The 22617-nt window shown below is 39.1% G+C and overlaps 1 protein-coding gene across 5 annotated transcripts in view; it reads right to left on the bottom strand.

The window, feature by feature from the left end:
• The window catches only part of STK39 (serine/threonine kinase 39), a 276825-nt gene that overhangs the window by 156467 nt on the left and 97741 nt on the right, over positions 1-22617 (bottom strand). For all 5 annotated transcript variants that reach the window (XR_004423705.1, XM_033112650.1, XM_033112649.1 and 2 more), the window contains exons 6-10: positions 22418-22527; positions 22061-22162; positions 19763-19896; positions 11637-11685; positions 11469-11534 (exon numbers count right to left, since the gene is read on the bottom strand). Coding sequence is in view for 4 of the 5 variants with exons in the window: in XM_033112650.1 (XP_032968541.1) it covers positions 11469-11534; positions 11637-11685; positions 19763-19896; positions 22061-22162; positions 22418-22527 (461 nt within the window). In the remaining variant the exon portion in view is untranslated. The remainder of the gene's footprint in view (positions 1-11468; positions 11535-11636; positions 11686-19762; positions 19897-22060; positions 22163-22417; positions 22528-22617) is intronic.

The following is a 22617-nucleotide window of genomic DNA, read 5'->3' as shown; positions in this document are numbered from 1 at the left end:
ATAGAAAATTCTGAATGTTAGGGTCTAAATTTTTGCGGTCAAATAATCCAAAATAGATAATGCACAATTGTTATGTAATAAAATCTAATTATTCTAGTTTATGATAAGGTGGCAAAGGGGAGCCAAACAAATTGGCTCACCCAAGACTCTTTGCAAGTTGGTGATAACAAAGGATTTTAAGCCTAAACTTGGAGTCCTAGACGTGAAATACAAGACTACAACACCAACTGAGAAACATCTTAACTCTTGTCCTTTGACACTAAAAGCGGATTTGCTTTGCCTCCCCTCATGCTCTCCCATTAACTCCCATACAGGAATCACCATGATGTTATAATCTTGCTGGCTGAACTTCTATTCCACAAGCAGGTACTGACTGACCAAGGTACTATGCTGGATATAGGAGACACAGGGAATATTACAACACCACTCCTGCACCCCAGGAGCTCACAGTCTGGCACAGAAGGCAAAAGAGTGAGGAAGTAAACCATATATGAAGATAAATACAACAGGGAATTATGTCCAGGGCACAGAAGCAGGACAGATGACAGACTGATGAACTGTCTAGGGGGTGTGGGGGAAGAGTATGAGAAAGCTTCCCAGAAGAGGTGCTAGACTTGCAAAGATGCAAGTTCAGGTAGACACCTTCTGAACAGAGGGACTAGTACATGCACCTTCATGGAAAACAAATGTGGGAATTTCAGAAGTGTAACCGCACAGGAACTTCACTTCCTTACCATGCATTCTGCTTTAATCCAAGCTAGCTTGGTTTAGCCTGATAGAACTGTGACTCACTAGCATTCTTTCCCCCAGAGCCTCCTACCTGTACATATACTGTATGTCCGCTCCTTTTAATCATTAAGCCCTTAGGACATTGGGTTCCGGTGAGAATCAAACTCACTTAAGAATAAAGTTTCAGGTCTGTCAACCATGACCAAGAACCAAACCTCAAACTAGAATAAGGTTTTAGTCAAACAAAGATAACACCTTGGCCTCAGTTATGTTTCCACTCGGGACTCATGAAAACGGAAGAGCCCCATGGAGCTCATCCCCTGGGAACCCGACAGAACAATGTCACGACTGACAGCAGGACCTGGAACCATGATCTGCCGCTCCCTGCCTCCGCCCCCACCAATCAGGAGAGCCCACGGCCCCAGCTCCCATAGTAACCATAGATAATGATTTTTTCCCCCTTATATAACTTGGCTACCAGAGGCCATCGGAGAGCCAGGTTTTTGAGAGCAGTAGCTCACCTGTGTCTCCGGGCTGGGTGCCATTTCCTTAAACAAACCTTTCCTCTCCTTGCTGCAAACCCCTGTTCGTGTCTTACTTGGCTGGGATGTATGCAGGCAAACAGGCCCTTCGGGTCTGCGGGAGCAGGAGTGCATTGGTAGAAAAGCAGAATCAGTAATTCCATCGGGATGATGTTAAGGGTGAGGTGGTGAGTGGCTGAAGGAAAAGCTGGAGGCGTGGCCCAAACAGGTGATGGGAGCCTTGCATGGTCCTTACCCTACAAGTGATGCGGACCCCATCCTATAAGTGGCAGGAACTTGGGACTTACCTTTAATTAAAAAGAAGCCATGGTTTAAAGGTTTTAAACCAGGGAGAGGGCCCAATCATATTAGAGTTTTTCACAAGATCAAAAGAGCATCTAACATGTTTTATTAGTTTTTCTGCAACTTTGGCCAATTTCCTTTCCATTATTCATGGTTCACCTACTTTTAAAAGAAATGGTATGCTAGTATTAGAGTGAGCTGGAAAGGAGAATAAAGGCAATCTGCCTTCCTGGCGGCCAGTACCTCAGTCATCACCAGTGATGCAGCTGAGTACTTCTCTGGACACACACATGCCAATTAAATTTCAGAAAAGTAAGCTACTGCACACGAGCTTTGGAAAGAGTTAGCAAACTTCCCAAAGGCAAAAAAAAAAAAAAACAAGGAAGCACATAATGCATTTGAACAGGCAGATCTCAAAAATCTAACTGGATATGAAATAAGGCCATTGGTTTGGCCTATTCATTTCCATGAAAGAAAACAATCGGTTCTCTACAAACTAAAGGTGTACAAATAGTACCTCTCATAATATTTGCAAAATGTATGTCATCATTTTATATTTTCTAAAAGTATATCTACAAAAGATCCGTAAAAGTTTAAAAAGCTCTCTTAAGAGATTGGTGTCTTTAAAAGATACCTCACAGACCTTATCCTAGCAATACACTACAATCTGAAAATACAAATATTTCCCCTAAATGGGCATACCAGGATTAGCAAATCACAATTTCCAGAGTGGATCCTTTTAGCTCACAGTCAAATGCCACCAGAAATATATGCATTTTTCTTTTTTACTCAATTCACCAATTGACTTGTAGTAATTTATGATGCTTTTTCCTCTTGCTGTTTCCTCTATCCCACCTCTGCCTAATTCACCCCAACACAAACCATTCAAGCTCTTTTACAGCAGGCACAGTGCAAAAGGAGAAATTCTACAACTGCAAGAGTTTTTATAGGCTGCTATCGTGTTTCCCTGAAAATAAGACCTAGCCGGACAATCAGCTCTAATGAGTAAAAATTAATGTAAGACCCGGTATTATATTATATTATATTATATTATATTATATTATATTATATTATATTATACCCGGTCTTATATTATAGTAAAATAAGACTGGGTCTTATATTAATTTTTGCTCCAAAAGACGCATTAGAGCTGATTGTCCAGTTAGGTCTTACTTTCTGGTAAACACGGTAAGCAATTCCTATCCAGATTCTTAGAGTAAATGAACTATTCTCATAGCACCCCCTAGTGTCCAAAAGCCCTTTTCTGCCCAAATAAACTTTACATTCTAAACTGGCTAAAATAATACATTTAAAATAAAAAAATTAAGGAAATATCCATGAGCTTACACTCAGGAAACATCTGTCCCAGTTACAGATCCACTTAAACCAATAACTTGAACCTGTCTGGACAACTGTTCTCTCACCTCTAAAATAGGAAAAATAACATCCTCAACTACCATTTTCTTCCTTCCTCCCTTTGAGCATGTATGTGAGTTCCTCAAATAAGATATATTACCAATACAAATGGCTGTTTTTAAACAAGAGGATGGGGAAAAGAAACACAAAGCAATAAGAGAACATGCACCCTCAGGCCTACCTGAATACTCAGGAGTATTTTATATTAAATCCATAATAAATGTGAGAGTTACAGAGGTCAGTTCACTTGTCCTTCAGAGGTATCATGCACTTTGACTCCATGCTCTATTTACTTGACCTTGAGAGAGAACCGCAGGAGAACTACAGGAACTAACAAACTTTCTGGAAATAGTCTGCCATCACCCTGAACTGCATTCATTGGACCACAAAATACTAGAAACTCTCTATCCCAATTTCAAAATTGTGATTTTTGGTTTTGACATAAATTACGTTAAAATACAAATGTTTGATTACTTTGATTTTTAATTTAAAATGAAAGCGGTAATAGTAAAAAGTACTTAAACCATCACCCTTCGACCTCCTGCCCAGTAAAAAAAACACCCCAACTGACTAAGTTGCCTAGTATCCAGGGCTCAACAGGGACCTAACTCACCCTTGATCCTTCTACTCCAAACCTGAGACCTTCAACAAAGCCCAAAACTATTGGTCAGTTTGTTTACTTTGCACACCTCACAGAATTAAAATCCATCGTTGCCCTCTGCTGGACAGACTTAGAACAAAACTAAAATCCATTTATAAGCATTTGAAATCACCACATTTCCTCCCAGGTTTCTTGATAGTGTATAACCTTTGATGTCTTATATATTAATTATAAGATTTCAGGAGGGGAAAAAAGGCATATTTTCAGAAATTCAGTATGATGTTCCCTCTTTATTGGCTAAAAGAAGATACTAACGGGTAGCAAATGGGAATGTTGATCTGGACTCCGCCACCACAAGACGTTGTGGCCTTGATCAAGGCCCAACCTCCCCAGGTCTCAATTTTCAGGAATCCAAATCTAAGGACCGTGAAGCAGGAGAGATTTACGATCCTCGTTGTTCTTTTCCACTCAAAGTTCAAAATGTTTATAGCTTTTTTTTTTTTAACCAGTCCTAATAACCTAACATATCTCATCCTCTGTCCTACCTCTCAGGACTTCATTGATTGTTATAAGGCTGCAGGAATTGAGATAAGTATAAACCGAGTGTCTAGCACAGTACGTGAAGGTGCACAGGAAGCATGAGTTGTTCTCTCTCTTCCCTCCCCACGCTCCCCCATCTAACAGCTCCATGACCGTTCCCAGGCCTGTAGTACACAGTCTATATCCATACCCAAAGCATTTATTCTCTGCGACTCTGAGTTTCACATGTCTTATGATGCGTGCACCGTGCTCCCCACTGGAAGGTGAGCTGCGCTGCCTGGACCTGCCTGCATCTCAGGGCCCATTGTTAGTAGCAGTGACTGTAATGGTAGCACTTGTTACAGCAGCAGCAGAAATGGGAACAGCAGCAGTGGTGTTTACAGCAGCAATGAAAACTGTTACAAAAAGTAAGAATGACATCACGATACCAAAACTGTAGTAATAAAGCAATATATGTGATTATGAAAAACAATAAAATTTGTTATAATTATTCTAATAACGAGTGGCATTTATTACTTTGTGCCAATCACTGCACTATACACTTCCTATTTTTTACCTAATATTGTCCTCAAAAATACAGATAGGTATTATTACCTTCCCTATTTTATGAATAAGCTGAGCTTTTGGCAGATTTTAACAACTACTGATGCTACCAAACTCTTACTAGCCATCTCTCTCTTCCCATCAGAATCTTCAAAGCCATTTTCTCACCTTATTCCCTTCACATATGCCAGAACCCTGGCAAACTTCCAGATTCCTACAGTGATACTCAGAGCACCTCCAAGTGTCCGTGAATGGCATGGGCACCCCCGTCATCTGTGCTAAGTGGCAGACTACTCGTTCTGAGAATGACAAATGTATCCCCCACATATCTTTTCTCACTTATGCCATTGAACTGAGCTTACGCCTCTCCATCTGTATTCCCTTCCTATCCTCACCCTTCTCTTCTTCCTTCTGACGTATGATTTAGTGAAAAAAGCATGGACCAGAAGTAAGAATTGCCTCTTATTAGTCATATGACTTTAGGCCAGTCGTTTCAACTCTCACGTTTTCATCTATAACATGTGATAGTACCTGCCCTACCTGTCTTCAAGGATACTTGTTAAGGATAAACAAGGAAACATATAGGAAAGTGTTCCAAAAGCTGTAAAAGAATATCAGCTATGTGTGTATTTAATTCTTACTATTCTTATGCTCTTCACACACACCCCACACTTGTCATGGTAGAGGATGGCTGCAGTGAGGAAAAGTCCTGGCTATCGCCCACTGACAGCACCTTGATGGGGCAGAAAAGGAAACATGAAAACAGGTGAACAGGCAATAGCAACGTCATTCTTTTCCTTCTTTTTGTTGGCTTCCATGGGCTTTTTCTCCATTCTATCCAAAACAAAAGCAAGAGAATCAACCTTCATCAGCCACCCCCACAGGCACCACTGCCAGGACTCTGTACTTCTAAAATGCCATGTATCTTCTGTAACCACAATCTTTTTCCTCACTTACATGGCAGTCATGGCAGCCACTGTTGGACTGAGCATCCACTACGTGCCAAAAACAGTGCCAGACATCCTGCGTGGATCATCTCTCATCCTCAGGGCAACACAAATGTAAGTATCCATGGCTCCATTTGACAGTTTAGGCTCAGAAAGATTAGGCAGCTCACCCAGTGAAGGACACAGATCCAGCTATTGCTGCTTGCAGAACAGAGTCAGAGGCCATCTCCACTTCCTACCTCAACATCACACTCTAGCAAAGTGTTCCTTGCCCACAAGACTGCTTAAAAATCAGAGACATCCTATCATTATTAACCAGAATGACATGACGCATAAACGTTTCTTCGGTAAAAGACTAATGATCCTGTCCAGTAAGTACACTCACTTTACCTTTCCATGTTTAGCATCATGTAGGAATATAATAATAATGCGTCTCTCCCAAGAATGAATTGTGTTTACAATGGCAGGCACCACGTGAAGTATGCGGTCAAAGCTAACATCCCAATACAGGAATACGTCAACACCACGTATCTCTTCATGTGATGCCCCAAGAACACAACATCATATTCCTGCCAAAGAGTGCATAAGCTGAGTCTAATGATGAAGACATACCAGACAAACCTAACTGAGGGCCGTTCCACGAAGGAATTTGCCTACATTCTTCAAGTGTCAGCTGATAAAGAAAAAGACTATTTCAGGGTAAAGGAGACCTAACAACTAGAGGATTCTGGATTGGATCCCGAACTACATAAATGACTAGTGGCAAGATTGGCAAAATGTATACAAGATCTGACAATTAAATACTAGTGTTGTGTCAATTTCCTGACTTTGATAATTATACTGTTATGTAAGAGAACGTCCTTATTTTTAGGAAATATACATTTAAGTATATTTAAAAATAACGGGGATAATAGCTACAACTTTGGAATGTTTCAAAAAAAGGGGTGAAAGAAAAAAATATACACAAAATTTCTGTACTATTTTTGTAACTTTTTTGTAAGTGTGAAGTTGTTTCAAAATAAAAAGCAAAAATAGTAAGGACAAATATTGAACACATGTGAAGTACAGTCAGCCCTCCACATCCACGAATTCCCAACTACAGATGGAAAGTAAGTACTGTTCCAATCCAGGTTGGTTGACTTCATGGATGTGAAACCTGTGGATAGGACAGACTGACTGTACATTTATTGAAAAAAAATGTGTTATAAGTGGGCCCACACAGTTCAAACCCACGTTCTTCAAGGGTCAACTGTATTAAATAAATGTGAATTTTAATATCTCTACCATCTATTCCTAAGCACGTCGGAGGATCAAACGAGGAAGCCAACCCCTTGGGTCTTCAATAGGAAACCAATATTACAGCCTGATATAAGAAATTCTGGGACCCACAAAAACTATCCCAGTTGTTCCAGTTCACAATGGTTCCACCTAAATGTAGCAGTGATATAATTTCCCTTTCCTCTTTCTGATGATGACTAACCATTTCTAACTTACCAATTTCATGATTAAGAAAATTTAAACAAAACCCTTCCAGTGATTCTACTTCCCATGAAAACACGGAAAACTGCAACAACAACAACAACAAAAAGAATTGTGTGTTATATTTCTTTACCTCATCCCTTCTCTGGCCAATGTGCTTGTTGGCTGAGCAACTGACATTTCAACATCTATGTAGCTACTAACCCTTCACTCCTGTCCTGCTGTTGGTGGGTTTTAGCAACGTCAAGTTTATGAATATGAATGTGAATGTGGTGACTCAAGGTTCGTCTCACTAACACAAAGCGGAGACATCCGCCAACTCTGAGGCTTAGATGCTCCAACAGAAAATGCACACAGCCCCGAAGCATTTGATTTTAACAGAATGATGTATGTCTTTCGCCTCCCAGTGAATACAGTAAATGGTGTAACACCACATGGTCAAGCTTTCGAACCCCCATAGATGGCTGGAGACAGGTTCCTAAAAAATCCCATGAGAAGGAGTAACAGTTATGAAGCCTTTTCTTCTCATGCATAAGGAGAAGTGAAAAGTTGAAAAGAAGTCACATAGCTGCTCTTAACCCTGTTCTCATTGGTCCTTACTAGCATGTCCTCAGTTAGAATTTACAGAGTGTCTTAGGGCTCACGAACATCACGTCTCTCACTACCTGCCGTTCACCACATTCCTGAGCTCAGACAAAATTTCCATTTTACAGACAGAAAACTTAGGGCAAAATAAAATCAAGATGATCTCTGTTAGGGAAAGAACCCAGAATGGACCAAATACTCTGTGCCTCCCAGGAGAACACAGACAGCCCTAACTTCTGCAATTACCAGACATACAAAAATGATTTTACATCACAGAATTACTGTTTCTATTTCTTATACTTTTTTCCTCATTTAAAGGAGTCAATCTGGATGAAGAGAAGATCACCTACGCATATGGGTTATGTGCTAATGTCGCACATTCCGGCCAAACACGAGCACGATAGGCGTCTGCCTCTCACACCAAAGGACGGCACTGGTGGGCTCCGTGGCACGTCCTGAGAACAACTACAATACCAGCCTTTCTCTCTTTTAAATATGAGAATTGTTCATGGCAAAGAAAAATACATACTGAAAGTTATCTCTTAATTTTAGTTACCATAAGGGAAGAGAAGAGACTTGTTTATGACAACAAATTTCAAATAAACATGGTTGCTTCAATGTCCAGAGCTAGGTCAACAGGCCCAGGTATCGTGTAAACACTGGTATATCAATGGACTGTCTGTTTCTATTTTAAAAACAACAAACTGAGAAGACAAAAATCAAAGGACTAACATCAACAAGTAGTCTCTGAGGACCAAATCTACACCAGGAAACTAGAACACGATCAGCTAGGAGGCACCGTAGCAAACAGGAAAGTAAGCAGTGAGCAGATGTCAACGAAGAGAAGTCCAAAATCATTAAAAAACACGAAAGACTCCCCTGTACCAACTTTTAAATTAAATTTATTTAAACCCTGTGAAAACTTAAAACAAGCAAAGACATCCTATCACAAAGATTTTCAGTGCACATGGTGATTAAAATAATATTTACTTCCTAGTGGCCAAGCCTGCATGAGAAGTTTCAAATAAGGAACAGCATGGCTTCTTACCAATATCACGAGCCCCGGAGAGGGAGGGAGGTTTGTCTGCTAGTAACAGGAATCAGAGGAACGAGTGTACGCCAAGCATTTTGGGGGTTCAAGTGAGTGAAAAACAGGGTTTCAAATGGCCTTTCCTTGGTACACTCAAGCACCTGTGTTCACCGAGTCAGCCAACCTCTGTGGGTGCTCACTCCTATGAACAAGATATGCACCGGGATCCATGCTGATGTGGTCGGTGTCCCTGCCATGGGACCTACGGGTAAAGGCCAGAGTGGAGCTGATAACCAAAGTGCACTTTGAAGTGAGAATTACGACAGGAAAACAGCCAACTTTATGAAGCTAGAGAGCCGGGATAACATTGCAATGGGCCACTCCCTCTTCTGTAAGATGTTTAAGGAACTAATTTACATTCTCCCTTTAGTCTTCTGTGTGACTCTGAAATGTGTGGCATTTTCCATTTGAAGGGATGAATGACGAAACAAGCCCTGAGGTTTAAGTCTAAAATCAAAGAGCAAGGAAAACGGCAGAGGACATGGTTGAAAAAAATCATATCTCCCAAAACTTTAGCTGCTTATTGTTTAAAATACATGCAAAATGGGATCTGCAATGCACAGCATACTAATATGCAATAAATCATTTAAATATATTTTTTTTTTAAAGAAAGGAAATAAAGTCGCAGCCTGAACAGATTCTTCATTTTCTCAAGTTGATGGAGGAAGTTCCAAAGGAACGTATGGGTTATTCAGTGAGAACTCTAAGTGGTTCAGTTCTGCTGGAGTTGAGAATATACAGTTAGAATTTGAAATGATGCCACGAATTCAAGGCTAAGGAGCTTGACCTTTATTTGATAGGAACCTTTTTTCCATTTATTTGCTTTAATTTTTGTTTAACTTTGGAAACCACTTTTGTGCAATTAAGTGACATGATCAGAAAGTTAATCCTGCACTACTGTCTAAGAAGAAACAGAAAGGAGGAATGGAGGAAGAACAGTTAGAAATCTACTGCAATTGTCCAGTTAAAACCAGGAGGAAAACGTTCTGAGCCATGTTGCAGAGGGAAATGTGGAGAGATGCGGAGAGTGACTAGATGGGGAAAGCAAGGAGGGAAGCAGGTCTCAAACATAAAAAGAAGCCCAGTGTTCTGAGGTTGGGTGGCTCAGAACGAACACAGCACAGGGAGATTAGGTCTGGGAGGGAAGGAAGGCGAACCCTATGGAAACACTGCCCGTGAGAGAATGGTCAGTCACTTAACAAGGAGCTGGAGGTGTGAGGCTAACGCTCTGCAGAGAACGCAGGCCTGGGAAACCCCTTCTCAGGGAACAGCTACAGGATGAGATCAGGTGAATCTTCTAACAAAAAAAGCAAAGACAAAAAAAAAAAAAATCTTCTTCTTTGTGGACACATACTGTACAAGCCAATGACTTTCTAACAGCTTTTTTCCAACTCTGGCTGACATTTTAGATATCTGATCAAAAGAACTCATGCTCCACTCCAAACCCCCAGGGAATCTCTGCAGGATCCTCCTTCAGCCTCTCTATGGAGTCCTCAGACTCTGGTCACGCGTGTCCAGTTTGTTTCCTCAAACTGAAGCTCTAGCTCTCTCTGCCGCCCCTGAAGATGTGCCACTCTGATGAACTATCTGCCAAACTTTCCCGTGTCCCTCAGACATGCCACAGGCCAACCTTGCTCAGGTCTCTGCTGTCAACAAGGCAGCCCCCTACCCCTCATCCAGGCCCACAGCCTGAGAACCAGCCCCACCCACAGAAGTCTGCAGATACCTATACACAGCGGGTCGTTTCTTGAAGTCTATTTAAAATCTATTTTAAACAATTCTAAAACATTAGCTAAGTTCATTTCATACAAAGTGTTCTAGAAAAGGCAATGTCTGAAAGTTAATATTCAAAGTTACTTACAGCTATGCATGATGAGATACAATCATTAATGCATATTTCTTTGCCAATTTTTATTTACGGAGCAGACAACTTAGATTAATATCAGCTTTTCCTATAACTATCAACTGTAAAAAGGGGGGGAAGGGAACTACCTTTCTAAATCTGTGACTATATAAACATTTATCATTATAAATATCTAATATAATTTTAAAACCAAACTAAACCAAACCAGAGGTTAAATTTTATTAGGTTTCATACCATAATGGAATCAGTAATTGTACATAAGGAAATCTCTGGATAAAAAAATAAATACACTCACACATACATACCATTTTAAAAACCTCAAAGCTAGATGGAAAGTTTTTCAAGTAATCATTAATATAATTTCATTAACATAAGGTAGACTACAAAAGGGACCACAGGACCTTTCTGAGGAAAGAACCTATATCCCAAAGATATTCCAAATAACCATTAAAGACAAAAGTTTTGTTTTTCCTTTTGTCACTCCAAGCTGCTTAAAAAAAGATTGTTCATCTTCTGCAAAATCCAAAGGAAAGCTACTCAAGGATATTTTACCTTTCCAGTGTTCAAAACGCATGACTATCCCCTCCCTTCTGACCTTCTTTAAGCAAAGGGGATAAATGGAAACATGAAATCGTTTGAGCTATATCATACTGTTTCCACACCCAAACACATAAGAGCAAGCTGAGACAACCAAAAGTCAGACTAGTTATCTAGGTAATCACTGTTCAGATAACCCCTAAATAACCACATCATGAGGATGTAGCACTCTCTTTCCTCCTTTTCCTATGGGTTTCATTTTCCTACGTGGGGGATCAGTTCTTCCTGGGTCAGCAGGGCTAATGGCACTTACCTTTTTGGCTCTTTGAGCTATGTCTGGTGTTCTTGTAAGCAGCTTCTCGATCAGGTACTCTCTGTTCTGCAAAACAAATATTCCCGACAGTTTAATATCAAATACGATACATAGAAATTCATAGTGATTTCAAAATAGCAGATTTACTTGGGTTTTTAAGCATGTTACCTTGGCTTTCTGGAAGAATTTGCATTTTAAAAGTTCTGCTGCTGTGGGCCTGAAAGATCAATAATAAATTAGAGTTGAAACAATGACCACTCGATACATACACTGCCTTGATGAAACAACTTAATCCTAGAGTATTTCTGGAAGACTAGTTTTAGGAACAGCAAAACCAGACACTAAATTAATCACAAGCTGGCACCAAATAAAATAGTGCCAATTTTCCAGTTCTTTCCAAACTCCTCTACTGCAAAACACACAAACTCCTCTAAGCTAAATATTTGGGGCATGATCAATTTTCCATCCTTCATCCTCACACTTCACTAAGTGAATTCAGTGTTTCGAAAAGGCGGCAGACTAACACATCTGTAAGCTAAATTCCTATATTTATTAAGAAACTGTACAAGCTGCAATATGACCCTGTCAAGAAACTACAGTCTACAGTGCGCTGTGAGTCCCCAAGAGAGGCAGTGACTGCAAGAGGTCCGCACATCATGTGTACAAGCTCTGTCTGCCCACTGAGTAACCTTGTCTCAGGTGTACGCGGACTATTGCTTTTCAGGGGAAGGTAAATGTGATGACGATTAATAAAATGCAAATTCACTTAAAAGCATGACTGCATTGGTCTGATTGTTTCTTCACGGTGCCATTTAACTTGTTTCTCTATCTTATATTGCCTATTAACTGAACGTTAGGTCTAAAGGCTTGACTAAGATGAACCAAGCATTTGGGGCAAGAATACTGCATAGACGACGCTATGCACATCTTACTGCAGCACGTCAGAGGCATATAATGGTAGGTGATTTCACTGGGGTGATGCTAAATTTAACTGCTTGGTTCCCCAGGCCCGAGATCTCTCCATTGTAAAGGTAGGTTTTCCCCACTGCAATTGGCAAGTATTCTTTTGGGTAATACTTTGGTATTATATGAATATCCTATTCCCAAAACACTTTTACCTTATGGTTTTAGCATCTTTGCCTTAAATAATTATCATAGGAGGTGGCAGAATACAGATTTTCTACTTCTGTCATTCCTTCTACGTTTATTAACTGGCATCCTTCTGTAAAGAACAGCTTCCTTCATTGGTAGTTCCTTCTAAAACCAGCAGCAATGCAGAAAAGAAAAATTACATAAATCTAGAATACAGGCCAGTTCGGTAAGACAACTGACTTGATCTCAAAAAGTCAGTGTCAAAGAGGAAAAGTGGAGATGTGAGGGGACTGTGCTAAATTTAAAAAGACGTAAAGAAACATAAACCCAAATGCAACACGTGACCCTTGCCTGAATCTGTGTTTGAAAGGGAAGGAGGAGAAGTCCCAAAAGACATTTGGAAATAATAAGAGGTAAGTGAATATGCTAGGTACTAGACAAATTTGGGAAATTACTGTTCACTTTCTTAGGTGTGGAAAAGTACTGTGGTTATGCAGGAACAGGTCTCTATTTGTAGGGAATGCAAGCTGAAGTATTAAGTCTGTTACTCATTTTCAAACTGTTCAGCAAATAAAACGTAGATAAAAAGATACAGCAAATATGAAGAATGGTAATAATTGTTGAATCTAGGTGGTGGTATAGAAGTAAACGTGTACTATTCTTTCACCTTTTCTGTATGTCTTAAATCTTTCGTAATAAAAAAATGGGAGGAGGGACAGAACTACCACTAAGTATCATTAGGTATTCTCTCAGGCAATGATTAGCAAAGGTACAAATAGCATTACGCTGAGAGGGCTGCAAGTTCAAAAAGAGTCCTCATATTTGAAGAGATTAGAAACTATTTTTTTGGAACCAGGAAGCTCCATTAAAATGTTTCCAGGGACCAAACCCAAGGATATAAAAGAATTAGGAAACGTCACTAAGTGCAACTATATCCAAACTGTGTACGTCTACAGGGGCCCTAAACTGTATTTCTGTGCCAAGAAATTTGCTATTTAAATTGTTATTGCTTTTTTCCTCAGTTTCAAGGGGAACACTGGTTACAGGTACCTGAAAAGAACCCTGAATGGCCATATCCATTGCAATAAACAGTCGCTAATTGCTAATTGCTTTGAATAAATAAAGGTCTAAAGAACAGGTGGGCCACGTTTTACATTTTGTATGCCATATCCCTGGGTGAACTCATTCAAATTTATGAATTTGTACCTGGTTAAACAGGCACAAGAACTGAAAAAAACGATACTGTTCTTTTACATGATTTAACTTTGGTTGTTATTTTAATGTATACTCTTACTGATTGTCTGCAACGTTTTTGGCCCCCAGCTACTCCAAATTCATCCTTTCATCCTCAGTAAATATTTATTGAGCATCTATTGCACTTGTCAGGCACTATGGTAGATGCTAGACATACTATAGTGAATATGGCAGATATAAATACTACCTTCAGCAACTTACATCTAGTAGATAAGAGAGTGTGATGCTAGACTGCCCGAGGAGCGTCAGAACAGTCAAACACTTCTGAATTGCGTTTGGGTGGAACTGTGTTCTCTCTAGTGAGAGAACATGTAGGAGGACCATTCATTATACAATAGACTGAGCAAGAGTTGGTACCATGGTTGGTACCTCACAACAAAACTTTTAAACAAAACTTTCAAACAAAACTTTTAAAAACCGAGGGGCATGCAAAATAATTTAGGTTGCATTTTTTAAAAGTGAAAAGAAACCTAAGAAAAATCAAGATGATGAAGGAACTCAAAGCCACGGTTTTGGCTGAAACCCTCCCAGCGTCTGGGCAGTACAGTTACAACAGTCTCCCAGTTTGTCTCTCTGCTACTTCTCTCTTTTTCATTCCCCATCACCCACACTGCTCCCAAGCTGGTTTCTACAAAGTCCGAATTTCTTATCCATCCTAATGGATTTCAGTAGCCTAAGAGACCATGACTTCTCCATCCTGATTTCCCACCACATCCCACGTGAACTCTATCCTCCAGCTACAATGATGTTCTCGCCTATGTCTTGCTCTCTCATGACAAAGCACGCACTGCTTTTCTTGCTTTAAAATTGTTTTGTAAATAACTGGCACATCCTTGTTTATAGGTCAAGAACCAATGAGGTGTCAGTCATCGTCACAAATACTCCTCCCAGCTCCTACAAGTCTAATTCACTGCTCCGTACTTGGTGCTCAGACATCAATCCACCCGCATTCCCATTCTGTGACTATCTGTTCCTCTGTCTCCCCGCCTCCACCCCACTAGGCTGTAAGGCCTTCCCAGACTGGGACAACACGGTATTCATATTTATACACCCAATGCCAAGCACAGACCAGAAAATTGCTACAGCTCAATTTCATACCACAATCAAATATGGCATAAAAGTGATGCCACTAGACATTTGGACACAGGACCACGACTCCTAGGGCTAGGTTTAGTCAGCACTTAAAGTCTAAGCATCTGTTCAATATAGTGAGGAAGAGCAGAATGACATAATGAAAATTAGACTCACGCCAGCCCTACCTCCACCCCACCCCACCCGCCAAAAAAAAAAGGAAAGGGGGAAAGTCTGTGCACAGTGAATGCAATGAAGTAGAGAGCCAAACCATCCAGAGATCTCCTCTCGACCCCCTCCTCCCTCTCTGCCCACTAAGGGTCAAGTGTAGGACCAGTATAGAGAGAATCTGGGAAATGTCATCTATACCTTGAGATTCAGGGCTGGGAAAATACTTTCCCTTCCCCAGCAAGGTCATTTCTATGGTAACCAAAATTATTGTAAGGGGGAAAGGCATGCTACAGAGAAAACTCCTTTCTCTGCACTCCACTCTTAGCCTTCATCAATAAATACAAAAACGCAATGACCTAAAAATTGAGAATTAGTTTAAGGAAGTCACATTCTTTTTCTATAGGCTTAATATTTATGTTAAATAATAGGTGATTTCTACTGCATACAGAGAAGAACTAAATAGCAGGTCCTTTTGAAGCTAAATTAAATCAAGGTCTGTAGCTTTAAATCATGTGCCAAACTAACTCCATAAGAAAATATGGAAAAATAGAACTGGAAAGAATGAGGAAGACGAGAGAGGGAAGAAAGTGACAGAAGGTATGAAAAAAGCTGAAGTGTGCACTGCCCACCTGACTTTTCATTTTTTTGTGTGTTTTGTGTGTTTGTTTTAATTTTATGCTCTAACAACCACCAGTATAGGGTTAATGTGGAACTAACCGTGTTTCCCCCAAAAGAAGACCTAACCGGAAAATAAGCCATAGCATAATTTTTCAGGATGCTCATAATATAAAATAAGCCCTAATGCGTATTTGGAGCAAAAAATAATATAAAACTCAGTCTTATTTTGGGGAAAATATGGGAGGGCTTATTTTAGATTCCGAGCATCCTGAAAAATCATGCTATTTTCCGGTTATGTCTTATTTTCAGGGAAACACGGTATCTGTACTGCCTGCTGCTTGGTTAAGTACTACAGGGGAAAGACTTCTGAAAACACATGGCCTTACATGGCCACTATCAGCTATCAAGCAATACAGTGTAGTACAAATATGAACACTGTTTTACAAGAAATGTTACACCGGCAACCAAAGTTTGCTGGTCCCAGCTTTGAATGATGATTCCATTTTAAATCCTGAAAAACAATGCAGTAGTCTGCAAGTATCAACATTCTCAGAAGAAAATCTCTTAAAGGATTCAGTTAATACATATGGATGAAGCAAAGTCCACCAGAGACTTAAAATAATTTTCAAAGGATTTAGGATGAAAATGACACAGTTTATAGAGTTAAACAATTTGCATTATAATTCCTAATTGTTCACTGACCTCAGGCAGAGCTGCATTTCTCACCCCACCTCTCCCCCAAAAAGGAAATAAATATTCAAGTTTAATTCGTTTCTAACGGATTTATCTATGCAACATCCACCCCCTTGTTACCCAAAGAAAATGTTGCTTCCTTTTATAGTTACCAACTATAAGAAGCATGTAATCTATAAGATTAAGGCTCATTTTTTTAAGAAATAGCAAAATGTTCTGCTGCTATGCAAATATAAGCAATCTTCGTCTGTGCAGAGCACAGCCTTGAATGAAGCAAACAGCTCCAACACCCCAGCTCTCTTCTTTTGGGAAAGTTCCATGAGCTCTCAAGGTTGAAGGAAAGCATATCCCTGTCTCAACTAGCTTGAGGTATGCTGCACAGGAGTGAATCTGCCTGGTCACTGTTCCCCCGTGATATGCTTTCATTCATTCTAAACAGGTACTTCGCAAGACCAGGGTTTTGGTACCACTGAATTGGTTTCAGATTGCAAGTATATGATCTATATGCCCGCAACAGAAATAATTATAAATTACCAAAAGTCTTGCATTCGCTCCTCAACCCACTCGAATCCAGTTTGTCTCTGAAACTCTTTCCAATGAGTCCAAATCATCCCCAAGTAGCTAGCACCCAACTGTCTCTGGTTATTCAAGAAATACCACTGAGTATATAAGACAGACTGGACACTACAGATAAAAAGATATAAGGATGAGTGTCATGGGTTCTCCTCATAAAAAACTTACAAACTCATGAGGAAATTGGATATATAAGTAAATATACTTGTATATACACAGCGTGATAAGTGCTACAAGAGACATGTATTCAACATAGGGCAGGAAAACTGAAATTTTTTTTAAAAATTCCATTTGGCCAGGAAGAAAAAGACAAATAATGAATGGTAATCCCAATTTCTTGTCTATTTAGGAACCGTCAGGCACTGTGCTATCCGTTTTAAATGTATTATCTTATTCCATCCTCATAGCAATCCTATGAAGTAGGTGATATTAGGCCCATTTACAGAAAAGGAAACTAAGTCACGGAGCTGATGATAAAGTACAGCTAGGAATCTCACCCAGAGGTATCTAAGTTTAAGAAGATGGAGCCTTTGAACAAAGCGTTGAAGGAGAGGTGGAAAGGGGACAGAGGAAGAGGAAGAACAACATAAGCAAGGTAAAGAAGACAGGAAATAGTTATGATTTCTTTCATAACTGTGCAGCAATTAAACGTTTCCTTATTAATTCATTAATGAATACATGTTTTATATTTAATTACATGTTTATTATTTAATTAAATAATTAAATAATGTTGCGTTTTTCTCTCCGTTCTCACATTTCATGAAGCCTTTTCCTCCAAACTTTGCCATCCATGTCTTTTCATTAAAAGAAAGAGTCACGTGGGAAGTTTTTGCACCACTAACACTCTGTTATAAAGGAAAACTGCACAAGAGTGAGAACAGTTTATGTTACAGGGAAAATATCTAAAGGAAGTCCTTCAACTATTAATACTTTGTAGATCAATAATGCTACTAAAAGAGTAATTTGAGGGAAAGACTTTGTAAAAATCTGAGTGCGTGGCTCTTTGCTAAAAAAATTTGGGGGGTGGGGTAGTGGGAACCTGATATTTGAGCTCATACAATAAATAAAACCTGGAAAGACTTTCAAGATTATTAAGAAATAAGGATGGTTTGTTACATATAATATATGATAATCTAATCTAGTTTATTTTGACCCAATTACAACTGTCCTAAAGAAAAATATTGTTACATCATTAAGTACACTAACAATTCTACCTTACAGAATCATTTTCTGAAAGAACTGCAACTGTATGACATTATACATGACCACCACTAGGTGGGCTCTCAACTGGTTCAAGAATCACAAAGACCAGTGTAATAATAACCCAGCGCTAACTGGGAAGTCAAGTGCTTTTCTCAATGGGCTTTAGAGGATTAAATTCTGTTTCCTTGGTGATGCCAAAAATCTATGTTTGGAGATGATGCCAAATACAGGGGAAAGCAAGCAAGGGTTGCAGAACAAAATCAGAAATCTAAGAGCACTTTCACCCAATAGGAAAGTGAAGAAGTAATCTTAATGAAAGATCAGTATAGCTTCAGAGGAAACAAACCCTATGTATCAAATATAAAGGGCAACAGAGATGTTTAAGCAGAAACAGTCTACAGGTGTGAAAATAATCATCCCTTTTACAACAACAACAACAAAAAATTTCAAAATTCTTAATAGCAAACAATCTTTAGACCTAGCTCTATGAGACAGATGGATGATACAGAAAGATTCTAGGCAAATTCCGTAAAATGTAAAGGAATGAAGAGAGTAGCTACTAAGAATGGTCAAAATAATGGAAACTGTTTAATGTTGAGAAGGGTAGCCTACTCAAACAGTAGATTATGGTGTAAAGGTAAAAGGCTTAAGTTTCATAAAGAATTTAAGATAAGAATAAAGGAATCCTTCGAAAAGCAGTGTTCTGCCCTGCAAAGTAAAGTTTTAGACGAGAAGCTGATTTACATTTTAAAATACAAGTATCCAGTTGGACCCTAGGATGACGAAGGTTGCAGTACCTTCTCAGAGTCCTCTCCAGATCTGTCATCTACGATCACTGTGTGTAAGGATGGTGCCACACACACAGGCAAGCTCTACGAAGGGACTCTACCCCGGCCAGGCCTGTGTGTGGTTCACATTATTAACATTCTCCTTTAAATGATAAAGGACACCGGCTCTATTATTACCACCCAGGATATTTCAAAGTCACGGAAATTAAGACGGAAGAAACAAACTCAGAAAACAGACACACCACAGTGCAGGGCAACTGACCAAGAATACAGAGGAACTGCTAAAGTTAATTTAAAACAATTTGCTTCTGTTTATATGATTAATGTTTCTCATGTAAAAATCTTAATCTTCTTTACTGATAATCTTTCAAACAGTACAAACAACTGGCTCTGCAACTAAAAGGAATCTTATGCAAAATTCAATAGCTTTGCTTGGTTTAGACTGGAGCTAGCAGGATATTCAAATCCTGAGAGGTCAGCTCAACCTACACAGTGCAGAATATTAGCTGAGCTTCTGAATGCACCACTGCCAATTACTTTTGATCTCTGTTTCACTTCATTTCCTTTATGACAAAGCCCACACCTAACAAGCACAGTGCATCTTATTAACACGAAAATTTTCCTCTGCCTCTCCCCCATCCTTAGTCACTCTTTTCCTTTACGGACCCATATTGTCTTCCACTAACAGGCTGGCAATCTGGGGGCCAGAGCAGGATTTCCCTTGAACTACAAGTACTTCGCAGGTGTCCTCACACAGCCTTTCCCCATCCACAAGCAAAGCTTTGTGTGTCTCAAACCAGGTCAATAACTCATCCACCAAGTTTGACATACCTTTTGGAAGGATCTTTCTGAAGACACAGTGAAAGTAATTTTCTAAAGGACTTGCCGTATTTTTTCATCATTTCCTTATCCTCTATTCCTGTTTCTAAAGTTGGTGGATCGTTTTGCAAAGTCAACATTAACACCTGCAGCAGAAACAAACATAATGATAGACCCTCAGTACAGCAATTGCTACAACTGAGTCTTTAATTTTTCACAAAAGTATCAAAGACCAACCTTGATTAGGTACAAATGTGTTTTCTCATGATTTTAACTTTCCAGAAGGTGTGTATTGAAAGTATTTATTTCCTTTTGCATATTGGTTCAAGTGCTCTTTAACCTTTTTGTTATTCCATTGACAGAACTTACAAAATCTGTTCTATGTGTTCAGAATGATCTCCCAAAGCAATGAGGACAGAGCTCCCTGGGAACTGGCTCGCACACAGCCTCGAGGAGCACGTAGCTCCAGCAGAGGCTTAGTGAAGACTGGGGCTCTGGCTGGGAAAGAGGGTGGTGGAGGGAGAGAAAGAGAGGCCCGGAGCAGTAGTGAACGTTCATGTGTACAGGTCATTCATAAGCAAGGAACCGCCTGTACTCAGGGTTCTGTAACATTACCAACTCCAAAAATAAATTCACAAAGTCCCAGGGGGTAACACATGATTTCCTTTTTTTTTAATGAAAAAACATACAGAAAATTGCTTAAAGACGTGACAAAACTGAGAGAGTGAAAGACGCTGGAAGAGAGCCAGAATACAAGTCAGTTGTTAAAAACCATAACCAGAGCAAAAGGCCATGCTGTTCATGGAGGGGGACAAAACAAAATCAAAATACAGCTTCAGATCAAAAAAGGCAAAAATTCCACTTTCACACTAACATTAAAATTATTTGCTTAAAAAAAAGAATTTGTAATAAATTATTGACCTAGAAGATGAATAAACTTTATTAATGCATAAATCCGCCTTAATTTATGCAAATGATATACATGCCAAGACTCTTTTCAAACACTTTTAGATGTGTGAATAGATGGAGGATTAAAGTGACCGTTTATTGTTTGTGGAGGATAATAGCAAACAGAAGAAAGGGGGAGAACTATAAAGTCTGAAGAAAAGTCCTGCAGGACTTCAGGCTGGGATTAGCAATGTGTCTTTGGATTCAGGTGGGAAACACTAAATGGGAAAAGAAAGAAAACAAGAAATAAGAAAAAATAATAAAGAAAAACCAAATGGGAGAAAAAGTCCTGAGCTGCTTCAGTGCTTTTCCTCTGAAAGGTCACTTCGATTGTTTACACCTCAACTTACTAACAAAATGAAGTATGTATACACACACAAAACTTAATTATGTTTATATAGATATATACATATATATGTGTATATATATACATATATATACATATATACATATACATATATATATATAGAGAGAGAGAGAGAAACAATGTAATGAACTGTACTAAAACCTTAATAGTGATTATCTATGTTTGATGAGATTATGGATGATTTTCTTCTTTATTCCTCTGAGTACTTCAGATTTTCAAAAATAAGAATGTATTAACTTTTTAATCAGTAAAATTATTTATATTTTTTATCCTCAGGTTTTTGTTTGTTTTTTAAATCCTTCTAAATTTTTCCAATATTTTCCTAGGGAAAAGTTGAAACGAACATGGACCATATTCTCTGTCAAAATACCTTCATAATTTCCACTCAACTATTTCAGCCTCAAAATAAAATCCAGTCGGGTAAATTAGCCCTGATACCACCGTCTCAAAAACTAAGAGAAATAATGATGCAGGCCAGTTAAAAGAGCAAAAATCCCAAAATAGCATCCAAACGTATGTCATTTCCTAAAAATATGGGGCTCATTTATTTCAGATGAGTCACCAACACGACACTATGAAAAGAGGGGTCAAATGTTATAGACCACTTTAAAAAAGAGGTCAAAAAACTTGGGAAATCCATTTGCAAAGATGATTACCACTATAATGTATTTTCAGATTTTCCTTGGGGTGCTGGGGATATTCTGCTATCAAAAGAGTAATGGCCAGTATTTGTCACAGCTATCAACCTCCATCGACCAATCTGATCACATTCTTTAGTCAGCTCTGTGCTAAGAACAAAAAGCAAGTTTCAAAGCTGGGCATTGTACTTGTCCTATTCTGTCCACTGAGAACATCAGAAAACATTTAACTTGGCTGCGTTCCTCCATTAATTCTCCTCAGGTCTAAGAGAAAAATGACTACGTTTAAGAGAACTACAGAATAGATCCTGTTAAACCATATTTCAAACCCGGCATAGTATTTTGAATAATAATTACTTTCATAGGAGGATATTTGTGATAAGGCGCTGCTCCTGTTGCTAATTCAATGGCAGTTATTCCAAAACTCCACATGTCAGCCTTGAAGTCATAGCCTCTCACCTAAGAAAGGAACCAAGAAAAAGCACAATTATACAGCAGGCATGTTACATATCACGAAGTCCATAGTATGCCAGAAGTCCACAGCTGTGTCTGCACAATTTGATATTAGTTTGCTAAGGGCCAGCAATCGGGAATTAAACCTTAATACATGATGGATTCTAGTAAAATGAATGATTTGAATGAAATGTTAGTGTATTAATGATATGTGCTACAGTACTGTGCCAATGAAAACATCACTTCTTTTTTATTTTTTACCTGTTCCATGACTTCTGGGGCCATCCAACATGGGGTGCCAACAAATGTTTTTCTTACTTTATTCCGGGTGACATCACCCCCTGTTGCTAAGAATGCACTTACCCCAAAATCTGAAAGGAAAAGAAAAAAATCAGCCTTATTTTATGGACGACATTATTGCTTACAAATTTTGACTTTATCAACCTCTCTTTTCCTGGTGA

Source organism: Rhinolophus ferrumequinum, chromosome 8, assembly GCF_004115265.2.
Source record: "Rhinolophus ferrumequinum isolate MPI-CBG mRhiFer1 chromosome 8, mRhiFer1_v1.p, whole genome shotgun sequence".
Lineage (NCBI taxonomy): Eukaryota > Metazoa > Chordata > Mammalia > Chiroptera > Rhinolophidae > Rhinolophus > Rhinolophus ferrumequinum.
This window is presented reverse-complemented; position numbering and strand designations above follow the sequence as displayed.